We start from the raw sequence: 11793 nt of genomic DNA on the forward strand, positions 1-11793 counted from the left end.
ATCGTACATGGGCCAAAGGACGATGGGTTGGGCGTCGTTTGATCGTATATTTTTTGCCGAAGAATTTGTATCATTGAGCCCACATTATCCTGTAATATCTTGTTCATTTTTTCTAAAATTTGATCAAAATTATAAGTCTCACTCGTTCGTTATGAATTATTGTCTCACTCATTCGTTATGAATTATTGTCAAAGAAAAGTTGCAATTTTTTGATTCAGTAACTGTAATTTTTTTTCTCGTTTAATATCTGAAATATCAAAAAATCCACATATAGTGAGAAATCAAATTTCCATATGAATTGTTCATTACAGGCAGCAGCATGTAAATTAGGCCGTATTTGGGTGAACTGTAATCAGATGACGAATGTTAATTACATTGTACAACATAACGATTCGATTGAACATATAGGGCATCGTCATGAGCATCCTATCTTGGATCATTATATCAGAGTGATTGATAACGATAACAATATCATAGTGGTAGATAAGCCAGCAAGTATGCCGGTACATCCATGTGGTAGATATTGTGTGCATACAGTTTTGGGTATGTTACGTGAACAACGAGGTCTACGTGATCTTAGAGGTAAGCGCTTTTTTCTAAAACTTTATTCCACTAAGTAAACAAATTTTATATATTGTTGCGAACGAAAAAAAATTAACAGTGCTAGAACTGTAGTAAGTATTTTGGGACCGCATCATTAACATTACTTCGATTTTAACGTGACTTGTGGTAGGCGGGATAATTAACTTTAATGAGTTTAACATAAAGCTTATCAGAACTGGCAGATGTTAGATAAATTCCCACTTAAATTTATTGGTTGGTTTTTACTTTAGCATGAACTGGATATATCTTTCTAGCCTACCAGCATGTTTGTACTTCGTATGTAACTTATGAAGCAGATATTTATTTTATTAATTTAAAAATTAAGCAAAACATTTTTTTTTGCCGGCCATTTTTATGATCTATAAAACCAAATAGTTTAAATTTATCTTTTGAACTTCTATATTCAACAAACTTTTATAGTTGTACACAGGTTGGATCGCACAACATCCGGTGTGTTACTGTTTGCTAGAAATAGTGAAACGGATACCAAAGTTAGCTTTTGCTTTCCAGTTTATCAAATTTTAATAATTAAGTTGATTGCCAGCAATTTTCTGAGATACCTTCTTAAATTAATTTATATGAGCTATTATAACAGTAGCAGTTTTATAAATGGAATGACAAACTAAAGCATCGAAAATGCTTCGAAAAAGATTAGGAAATTAGGAAAAAAAGGGAAAGTATTATTATGTTACACACATAACATTGAAATTTTCTAATCATTAGTAATTTTGAAACACATATTGAATTTATTGTTGTATTTGTGACTGCCAAATTAATGATTGCTTTCAAAAATTGTTTTATTTATTGCATGTTAAAAAGAAAAGAATTTATTTTCAGCTAAAAAAGATGTTACGTGTTGGTGAAGTATGGCATAAAGAATATCTCTGTAAAGTGGAAGGCGTTTTCCCGGCGTGAGTGAACTTTTGTTTCTTGTTTTTAATTTTTTGTATTAGAAAACTGTGATGTATGCACTCTAAAATTGTTAAAATGAATAAAAAGGAAGAAGAAAGAATTGTTTACGTACTATAGCTGATAAGTTGAAGTAAGCTCACAATTAGTCTAATGCGTATTACTTGAAGTGAAATATTTTTATTTTGTAAGAAATCTTAATTTTGATCTGATTTCGTTATTTTAAGGAGAATTGATAATATAGTGATTCAGTGTCTTAGGTTTGTTGAAATCTATCGATCGGCTTGGCTGAGAAATTTATAGCTTAGCTTATCATCACTGTATTTCGCTATTAACCCTATTGTTGCTTATAATGGTTAAGGAGTGAAATCTAAATGTTGTAATTTCCACATTAATTCTTTTTTCTGAAGAGATAAAGAGATAATTTGTGATCGTCCTATTGGACCACTTGTTCTTTCGATGGGTATCCAGTGCATTCGTGATGATGGCAAGTGTGCTCGAAGCCGTTTTTGGCGTTTATGGACAGACGGTCAAACATCGATCGTTCGTTGTATGCTTGAAACCGGTCGTACCCATCAAATTCGTGTTCATTTGCAATATTTAGGTTAACTTCTTAAAGTAAATATTACATTTAGCAAAATAAGTGATATTTTAGAATGTTTGAAGATGTAAGTACTATTTCCCTGTTCATTTGAATGCTAACGGAATTTTCGTTTACTAGTCAGATGTTATCTGTCATACAATAGAATCTTCATTCATATATCATCATTATTTCAGGTTATCCAATAGTAGATGATTATATTTACAATACTGCTGCTTGGGGTCAAACCAAAGGCAAGGATGGAAATTATGGAAAATCATTGGATCAAGTAAGGAAAAGGCCAAGTGCTGAAAAAAAGATGGTTTGAAAATGAAAAGGAGTGATGCAAAACACTACCATATATACAACTTTTTGTCGAATTTTTAAAAACTTTTTTTACCATCATTTCATTTTTAAAATTTTTTACTAATTTCAAAATTTGTAGAAAATTTGTCAGGAAAATATGTAGTGCACGAAATCTCAGCCTTTATTGCCATTTTTTTTTTTTTCAGCTTCGGAAAGATGTTCTGGAGGAGCATAAAGCATCTAATTGGCATGAACAAGTAGACCCTGAATATGAGATCAGAGTACAAAGAATTGCTGAAGGAGAGGTGATTTCAAAGCTGATTTTTGAAAGCTTAAGAAAACTTATGAATTCTCCGATGCTGTGTTTGGTTCAGGAACGATACCATTTGCCAATAACTCCACGAATTTCGTTCATAATTTTTAATCCAAATCGTAACATAATATAAGGAAGTAAGTTTTCATGTTCCGGACTAGGTCAATTACAATTAATTTCAGATACAACCCGAGTCAGAAGGATTAGACACAAAAGTACGCCAGGAATATGATCCAATATGTATGCATTGCAACGTGAAAAAGAAAGACATTACGCCTGAACATATGATGTTACACCTGCACTGTCTCAAATATCAAACTAGCGAATGGTGTTATTCAAGTGAAATACCAGGTTGGGCCATTCAGCCAAATGATACCCAAAACTCAGGGAAAGCTGTGGAAGATCTCCCGCGAAACAAACATACAGCTCAAAGTTGATAATTTGATTTTGTTATATGTTGCGTAGTAAAATATCACTGTTCCTTTCTAGATTGTCTATATACAGAACTTTTTCCAAGAAGATCGAACTACTGAATACCAAGTACTATATCCCCCGCGGGATATAAAGTTCCGGCTATTAAGGAATTATAGTTTATCAACTGACTAAAACAAACTTGGTAGAGAATTGTTGCGCGCAACCATCACTTTCTTTACCCTTCTTCAGTTTGATTCCAAAATTTGGAAAGTTAGAATTCATTTCACAGAAGGTGAGCTATGATATTTCATATGTCTCGCGTACTTTGTTACATTCTAACATGTTGCAAGACTTGATGCAAAAGGCCATCAATTGTACACTTACTGAGATTCCAATAAGAGTAGTTTCTACGGCAGACATTGAACGACTACATAAAATTAGTAGATAATGCGAATATCACAGATTACATATTATATAAATTGATGAAAAAACAATATAAACTTCAATAAGATGAAAAATATATCAATTTCCAATGGCAAAGCTTTTCAATAAGGTATCAAATATAGCTAGTTGTAATGTTTTAGGACTTATTCGATAATTCTTTCAGTAAAAAGATTTCGATGGATAGTTAGACAAGGATCATTAACAAGGCTAGTTCATGGTTTTCTTGTAGGAAACGGAAAAAGATTTCGCAACAATGAGACAATATTTGAAACGAAAAGAATAACCACGGTCAAATATGGAATTAATCAAATAGTACCGTGGAATAAATTAATAAACCATAGAAAATAATGTACATGGAAGAAATTAACGAACAACAGTGATATCATAAATTTTTAAATTGTGATAGAATATAATAAGTGATGAAACAATCTTAAATGATGGATTTTCAGGCATTCTTAGATGCCAGAGTTTTTAAAAATTTTTTCCACTTCTTCGTAAACCTGAAATGTGGAGAAGTTAACAATAATCGATTAAATTCGAAGGATTTTGGAATCAATTAATTAATTAACTATCCTAAATTCATGTGAGAAATACAGCGGACTTCGGAGGTAATGTGCAACTAATCGTGAATGGATGAGATAAATTCGGAATATTTTCGGAATTTTTCCGAGAATTGTCAAACCATATTAGAGAGGACCTTTCCAATTTGCTGGTGGACGAATTTATCCTTAAAGTATACATATAGAACTTTAAAAATTCCAGGATCAATGTTTGATTGGAGAAAAATACCTCATCTGGTGATGCCGTTGCTGATACTTGTCGCACAAGATTTTTTGCCTTGTAGTGTTCTATGATTGGTATTGTTTGTGTATGATATGTTTTAATCCTTTTACGTAACGACTCCTCATTATCATCCGAACGTCCTTCATTACGATTCAAGCATCTTTTTACACAAATCTGAAAATTCAACTTTGAATTTTCTGAGAAAATACAAAATCACGAAATAAAACGACGCAGAATCTACGAAAAAAATTATAATTAAATTTGAAAATACCAAAAAACTGGAGAAAAATTAATTTTATGAGTGATAAGAAACGGAACATACGTACGTCATCTGGACAATGCAGATATAAAACGAATAGAACATTTGCTTTTGAAAGCATCATACGTTCCCATCCTTCCACATTATTCTGATTTCTTGGGAAACCATCAATCAAGAATGCTTTTGCAGACAACGAATCATTCATTGCCTGAAAAGAAACAGTAGTATAGTTAGTTTGGATGAAAATTTTGAGTATCATCAAAATTTTGTCTTATGATTTCAAAGTTAATATATTTCTAACATTCTAACCCTAACACAACTTACTTCCATTCATTGTTTTGATACGCGATTTGCCAGACCATATTCACGGTGTGTTTTGTAGCATAAACCAAATTACAATCTCCGAAATACATTTTCAGAGATCTAAGCAATTACTAAATTTAGATTTACTGAAGTGACAAATAAAGCTCAGGCTGCATTTAAAACACAGTAAAGCTAAGCAGAAAAGTCCTAGAAATATCTCATAATAAAACTGCCGCTTGCAAACTATCAAAACTGACAAGTCGTCACTTGAATGCTTACTGATACAACTTACATTTTCGAGAAGTTTGCAAGTAATTTCAACCGGAACAATAGTGCCATTCCGAATATGTGATTCAATAATTTGTCCATATTGAGAATCACTACGTTTCCTTTCATTCCGAAGCAATTCGCCGGCACTCAAATGCTTCAAACCGAGATTCTGCAATTAGCTTCTTACCCTTTTTGGATCTTAAGTAATATTTAAAAGCTAAAAGATGACCAAACAACATCACGATATTTCAACGTAATAAATCGTTTTGGCGTAATGGCTTTTTCAACTATAGACATAAAGTCCGGATAGAATCCTATGTTTCATCTTATTTCACTGTTAAATGATATATTTCGAAAGCATAAATTTCAGAAAAATTAATTTCAGGAAAAAAACCTTTGCTAATTTCATACACTGTGTTCCTTTGCCACATCCTGGAGGTCCTAAAACAAAGACTACTTTCGGTAATTGACCAAAATTTGGCATTTTTCAATATATCGAGAATGATATAACACGGAAATTTGCAAAAATCTGAAATAATATTAGTAATAACTATTTTTTTTTTTTAATTTGTCGATTAAACAAATATAACATCAGAAAATGAAAAACATCAACATAAATACAATCGTAGAATTAAGACAAAATAAAAAAGTAATAATTTCTTCCATATTGTTGTAGTTTTGTAATGTTAGCTTTTAATATATAATTTTACAACATTGGAATTATAATAAGTCATTTTAATTTTCACGTACAATAGGTAGCAAACGTTAGGTAACAAACGATATATTGAATTAAATAACCTTATATATTGAATTAAATATATATTGATATATTGAATTAATAAATATATTGAATTAAATAAAAGACCATTAAATAACTTTAACTCATCATTAATAAATAGTCAAAAAAAAAACAAACATAGGTAACAAACGTTTAGTATAACCTAAAATGTAATCTGATATGGAGTGTAACTGATAAGCTAATGATATGTAACATCATAAATGAAAAATAATTTCAATAAATTATAATAATATGACAACTACATATCAAGGTGTAAACCAAAATATTTGTATTCAGAAAAGATGATCATTAAATAACTTTAACTCATCATTAATAAATAATCAAAAAAAACAAACAAAAAGTATTATTCGAGCTAATAGGCTAATATTTGATTTAAAAATGGAACAAAACAGAAATTAATCTGTATACTAATCTTTAGATAATAAGGAATACGATGGAATATTTATATTGATAAATAAACCTAAAGAGTGAGAATGTTATCGGTGATGTGTCATATTTGATATTCCAAAATTATGTTAGAGAGATAATTTTGCATCTAATCAATTGTTTAATCATATTTAATCTAATCAATTTTTTTTTCGTATTACTCAAATAATTTACTTATACCTATATTATTACTTAAATCTTCTTTTTTTCTTGGGAATAAGCCTCATTTTTTGAGTATCTTATTCCATATACTCATGCTTAATCCTAGTTTACTCATTCATTTATAATTCATGGTATTTACTTTATGATTAATTTAGCTTATTAAAGAAGTTAATGGTCTACTAATTAAGCATTCCCTATGATTAATCTGGTTCATTTATTTATTTATTTATCACTGATTTTCATATCAAATCTATCTTATACCTATTAAAACAAATCGATAAGCCTACTCGTTTACGATCAATTCGACTAATTCAATGACAATTAATTCAGTTACCATTATCACAATGATAATATCACGCATTTTATAGGATCTATTATGATAATAAAAACACAATTACCTGAAAGTAGAATAATTTCTACAAATTTTAATTTCCTTAAAAAAAAAGAAAAAATTAATCTATCGCCAGCTAATTTCTCCCACAATTTGGTAGGAAAGAAAATTAAAAATATCAAATTATTCAAATGTTTTTTACAAGCACAAAACTAAAAATAAACATAATTCAACCTTATTGTTGGTCTTATTCATATTGGAAAGAAACTTTTTGTCAAATTTTAAAACATTAGCAGAATTTTAGGCTTGGAAAGAGATTAGCAGACTTTGGCTTCGAAATGTAAACAGATCGATTAGGTGACAAATTAACTTTGAAACATAAGCACATCGATTAATGGTAAATTAAGCATGAAAACATAATTAATAGATAATTGACAGCATTAGCCTTAAAAGCTTATCACACTTACAAATTCATCCTTGAATGTTAGCACGCTTACAAATTCATCCTTAAATGTAGAATGACAACCTTCTCATAACTTTTCGCTTTTCACCTCATTTCTTACGAATTATCAAATCGCATTTTTTAATGGACGAGAAAAAAAAAACGCAGAGAAAAGATTTTTATGCAAATTAGGTCAAAAATTAACTTAGCAAAAGTAAATCATGTGTGAAAGCTTTTTGAAATAGCTAAAAATTGAAAGAAAAAAAACCTTAAAATGAAAAAAAAAAATTATTGTTAAATAATTACTTTTCATTTTGCAACAAAACAAATAATTTTATGCTGCAATTATCTTTTTAAAATTTCCATATTTCATTAAAAATTAATACAAAAAATCAGAACAAAGAGAGTGATATGAAAAGGAAAAGAAAGGAAAGGAAAATGTTTTTAGAAAAGTTAGAAATGACTAAATGACAAGTTTAAGAAAAGGAAAGAGAGAGAAAGAGAGAGAGAGAGAGAGAGAGAAGAAAAAAAGGTTTATTGTCCCACTTTCCATTCTTCTTGTCGAATACTTTTCTTCTAAATCATCAATGGAATGAAATTTTTAATTAAAAATGATGCAATGTAATGCAACATTTAAAAATTGGATGATAATTTTCATAAGTTTAAATTAGGCAACATTTTTCAAGATATATTATTTCTCATTTTGTAAATATATATAATTCATTTCAATTCAACAATTTCAACAGCTCCATTCATGAGTAAACTTCCTAATATTAAAAGTAATATTAGAATTAATGATCGATTTATAAAAATTTCAATACAAATGAACAAAATATGATACAAGATAATTAAAATATATGATATATTTCCAATTACAATACATTTCCAAAAAAAATATACATTTCCAATTAAATTATTAAAAAAGAGTGAAAATTTCATCAGATACAATAAAATATTTGCATGCTTATTAACAAACAAGTTCATGATCTCTCTCTCTCTCCCTCTCTTTCTCTCTCTCTCTCTCCCTTTACATAACAGTGATAACAGATAATTTATAAAATTCGAAAAGAAAAAACAAAACTTTTTCAAATAATATATTACCTTAAAATAGAAGATAAACAAATTAACTGCTGATTATATACTATTTAGTTTTTTTTTTCAGTTTTCTTTTTTTTTGTATTTTATCAAATTCCTTTTTTTTTCTTTTTTTTTGTGAAATAGTTAGACTAGACTAGTTTACTTTGTAAAATTAAATTAATGATTCATTATTAAAAACCAATCATACAAATGTAAATGATCATATCGCTATTGATAATATCATACAATTCATGGAATCTATTACGGTAATAAAAAAATATAACTACTGATAATCGAAATAATTTCTAGAAATTTTATTTTCATAAAAATATAAAAATAACTATTTTGAATTGATTCCCCTAAAATTTGGTTTAAAAAAAAAAACAAAAAAAAGGAATATTGATTATACAAAGATATAATTTTCAATAAACTGCAAAAAAAAGGAATGACAGAAGAGGTAAAGTATATTTTGTAATTGACAAGCTCGTCATATTTCAGTGAAATCATTCAAGAAAGATTTCATAATGTATACAAAATTTCAAAAGAAACATCTATCAAAGCATTGACTGATAAAACATTCAACCATTCAATTCTTTCCCACATGAAATAAATATATTAGAAAATATCAGCATAAGGAAAATCTTCTCAATTTAGTATTCTATATTTTAGGATTTCCTCCTTATAATAAAATATATGTCAGATCTTTAGCTAAAAAAATAAACGAATAAACAAACTATTAACTAACCTTTTATTGATATCAATATGGTACACATTTAATAATAAAACTATAAAAAAAATTTAAAAAAAAAGCTTAACCCACGAATACGGTATATAATTTTGGAACAAATTCCATTGCACCAGAAAATTTTTATGAAATATTCACCATTTATTTACAATACTTTATACGATAAAAGCAGATAAATACAAATAATTTAAAATAATGAAAATATACAACAGAGCTATTGGAAACGAAGCATTCATAGTAAGTGAACTTATGACGCTGTGATCTGTCCCAAATGATGAACGCTATGTTTTCATATTTAGAAATTAAAGGATTAAAAAACAAGTTTGTTTATGAATGTTGCCCAAAACAAATAAGTTTACAGTCAATGCCACAGTAAATAAATTTTAAAGCTATTTGCAAGTAAAATCCAAGACATGAACAAAAAAAATTTGGAATTAAAGAAAGTGCTTGCCTTCATTTTCATGTCGCTAAAATGATTGTTGAAAATAAATAAAAATTTATAGGAAATGTTATATATAAAATTTGAATTTATAATAAATATCCTACAAAATATGTCAAGAATGAAACATTGTGTTTATATTTCTCAAATATGTTAAATTTGTTTCATCAGCAAAAGTGGACGTTATGTCTCACAAAACTTGAGAATGGAAAGCCTGATAACGCATTTAGCTCAGCAGGAAAAATAGCAGTATTTGCATGATTAGCAGAGTTGGTATTCATTGAATGGAAGATAAAAAACTAAGGTGCAAGGCTTGAATATGTCCTATTCGTATCAATTTAGTGACATCATAAAATGAGCATTTATAAAAAACATCTTGCCGAATATGTGAACAAAGCACTTTAGTGCAAATCCCTTAACAATTCAGTAATCAGTTGTAAACATGGACAGAAACCACAAAATTAAATTGAAGAAATAATCATGATTCATCATTAAAAACATCAACTACAGGTTTTACCCGACGACCACGTCCTTTCATTATTTTATTCCTAGCTTCCTCGAATCGTTCTTTCTCCTCTATTTTTTCTCGTTGCAACGAAAGGATCTCTTTTGCAGAAAGTGGAATAAGACCTAAAGAATAAATAAATGAAACGATTACAATTTCTAGTGCTAATTACAGCAATGCAGTCGGTATTCAAAAACTGGCTGAATAAGAATTTCATCTTCGACATGGATATAGGGTAACATAAAATAAATATCCCATTGTTCGAACTAGAAAAATTCTTGAAAAACTTTTTTATAATAAAGATACGAAAATAAATATAGCTTCTTCAATTACTGAATTTCTCAAATTATTTATTTACAATACATTGGCTAACATTAACAAATAAACAGATGACAACAAATAAACAACAAATAAATAAACAGATTTTTGGAAAAAAAGATTGTTGAAGATTTTTTTGTTAAAAAAGAAAAGATTGAACCTGAAGATTGCTCTTTCGTTTCATCAATTTCACCTGCTAGAACGACATTTTCCCCACGAATTAAAAATACTCCACGTTGTATATCACCATAGTATTTATCAACATGGATCCTTTCTAAAGTTTCATGCAATACCAAATTTGCAAACTGATCAATTGTCCTGTGATAGAATATCCAAATAATACCTCACGATTATTTCAAAATTGAATTATAAGCTGATAACTTATCAATCGAAAGTAAGTACGGGAACAAACTTTATGTATACCGCTAATTACATGACCATCACTGCCCTTCAAACTTGAATTCAAAAGTCCAGAATCCCGAGAAAAATTTGTCAAATAAAAGCATCTTGAAAGGTCAACACGTGAATGTTGGTTGTTTCGAAATGATTGGAGCGCAAAATACCTTAAGTAACCAATTAAAGTACGTCCATCACGAAGGACAACCAGAAGTTTCTTGTCGAGTTGTTCCAACAAGCTTAAAGCACCGGGTAAATATGGATCCGGTAACTCCATCAAAAAGTTCTTCAAATTGCTGAAAAAATTTGAATTTTGAGAATGATTTTGTCGAATCTGTGAAGAAATTCAAAGGCTTAAAACCGAAGTGATTCTAACAAATCAATCCATCCTTAGTAAAAACTATCCACAGTATCATGTGAACAGCCAATTTAAAACTTGAAATACCCTGAAAATGAAACCCCACTCCTTAAACAGCAGTTGTGAAAAATGGGAAAGTAAACCAAACAATAAAATAGTAAAATATCGAAATTAAATATAAGAATAACTATTCGACTGAGATACACTAGATTTTAGGACTGAAGAGACAATGCAAATCCAGATAAGAATAATGCTTTATTTACATTCTTTTCAAAAATCCTATTCCATTTTATTTCAAATGAAAGAGCAAAACATTAGAATCACATTAGTTCCATGGATTATACGATGGGCCAGTTCCATTGACCTTCGGGAGCCTTCTCTACTAAAGGTTCCCAGGCTTGACTTTTCAAGATTTCCTTTGCTGCTAATATTTCATACTTTGCCTGCAAATAAATTAATCATTTCCTTCAGATAATTCCATTTTTTAATTAGCATTTCAAAATTCACCAGAAAAAGGCTTGTTTTTTTTTACGTTTTGGTAAATGGGCTTTAATTTTAGGGTATTTGGCTGAGTTAGTAATTTCACTTTTTACTGCATTACAGTCTGCACT

At 29.0% G+C, this 11793-nt stretch overlaps 4 protein-coding genes across 4 annotated transcripts in view; 1 reads left to right on the top strand and 3 right to left on the bottom strand.

Annotated features, from left to right (window-relative positions):
• Positions 1-7: 7 nt before the first annotated feature.
• Positions 8-3148, top strand: LOAG_08790 (hypothetical protein; the record flags this gene model as incomplete). Its single annotated transcript, XM_003144320.1, has 8 exons — positions 8-91; positions 312-582; positions 1024-1094; positions 1441-1514; positions 1923-2116; positions 2290-2381; positions 2605-2703; positions 2894-3148. The coding sequence occupies 8 exons, from the start codon at positions 8-10 to the stop codon at positions 3146-3148; spliced, it is 1140 nt and encodes a 379-aa protein (XP_003144368.1).
• Positions 3149-4008: 860 nt separating this feature from the next.
• On the bottom strand, positions 4009-5719 carry LOAG_08791 (UMP-CMP kinase). Its single transcript, XM_020447801.1, has 5 exons — positions 5579-5719; positions 5207-5353; positions 4679-4819; positions 4359-4526; positions 4009-4069 (listed from the first exon to the last, which is right to left on the bottom strand). The coding sequence occupies exons 1-5, from the start codon at positions 5666-5668 to the stop codon at positions 4025-4027; spliced, it is 591 nt and encodes a 196-aa protein (XP_020302006.1). The 5' UTR covers positions 5669-5719; the 3' UTR covers positions 4009-4024.
• A 4107-nt stretch (positions 5720-9826) lies between these two features.
• LOAG_08792 (U6 snRNA-associated Sm-family protein LSm) lies at positions 9827-11126 on the bottom strand. The gene is made up of 3 exons (XM_003144322.2): positions 10992-11126; positions 10589-10746; positions 9827-10235 (listed from the first exon to the last, which is right to left on the bottom strand). The coding sequence occupies exons 1-3, from the start codon at positions 11099-11101 to the stop codon at positions 10084-10086; spliced, it is 420 nt and encodes a 139-aa protein (XP_003144370.1). The 5' UTR covers positions 11102-11126; the 3' UTR covers positions 9827-10083.
• Positions 11127-11520: 394 nt separating this feature from the next.
• LOAG_14748 (NADH-ubiquinone oxidoreductase 17.3 kDa subunit) overlaps positions 11521-11793 on the bottom strand; it is a gene marked incomplete at both ends in the record, with an annotated part of 2349 nt that continues 2076 nt past the window's right edge. Inside the window, one exon of the mRNA XM_020448850.1 lies at positions 11521-11625. Coding sequence (XP_020301034.1) covers positions 11521-11625 — 105 coding nt within the window. The remainder of the gene's footprint in view (positions 11626-11793) is intronic.

The sequence above is a fragment of the Loa loa genome, assembly GCF_000183805.2.
Source record: "Loa loa unplaced genomic scaffold supercont3.264, whole genome shotgun sequence".
Taxonomy (NCBI): Eukaryota; Metazoa; Nematoda; class Chromadorea; order Rhabditida; family Onchocercidae; genus Loa; species Loa loa.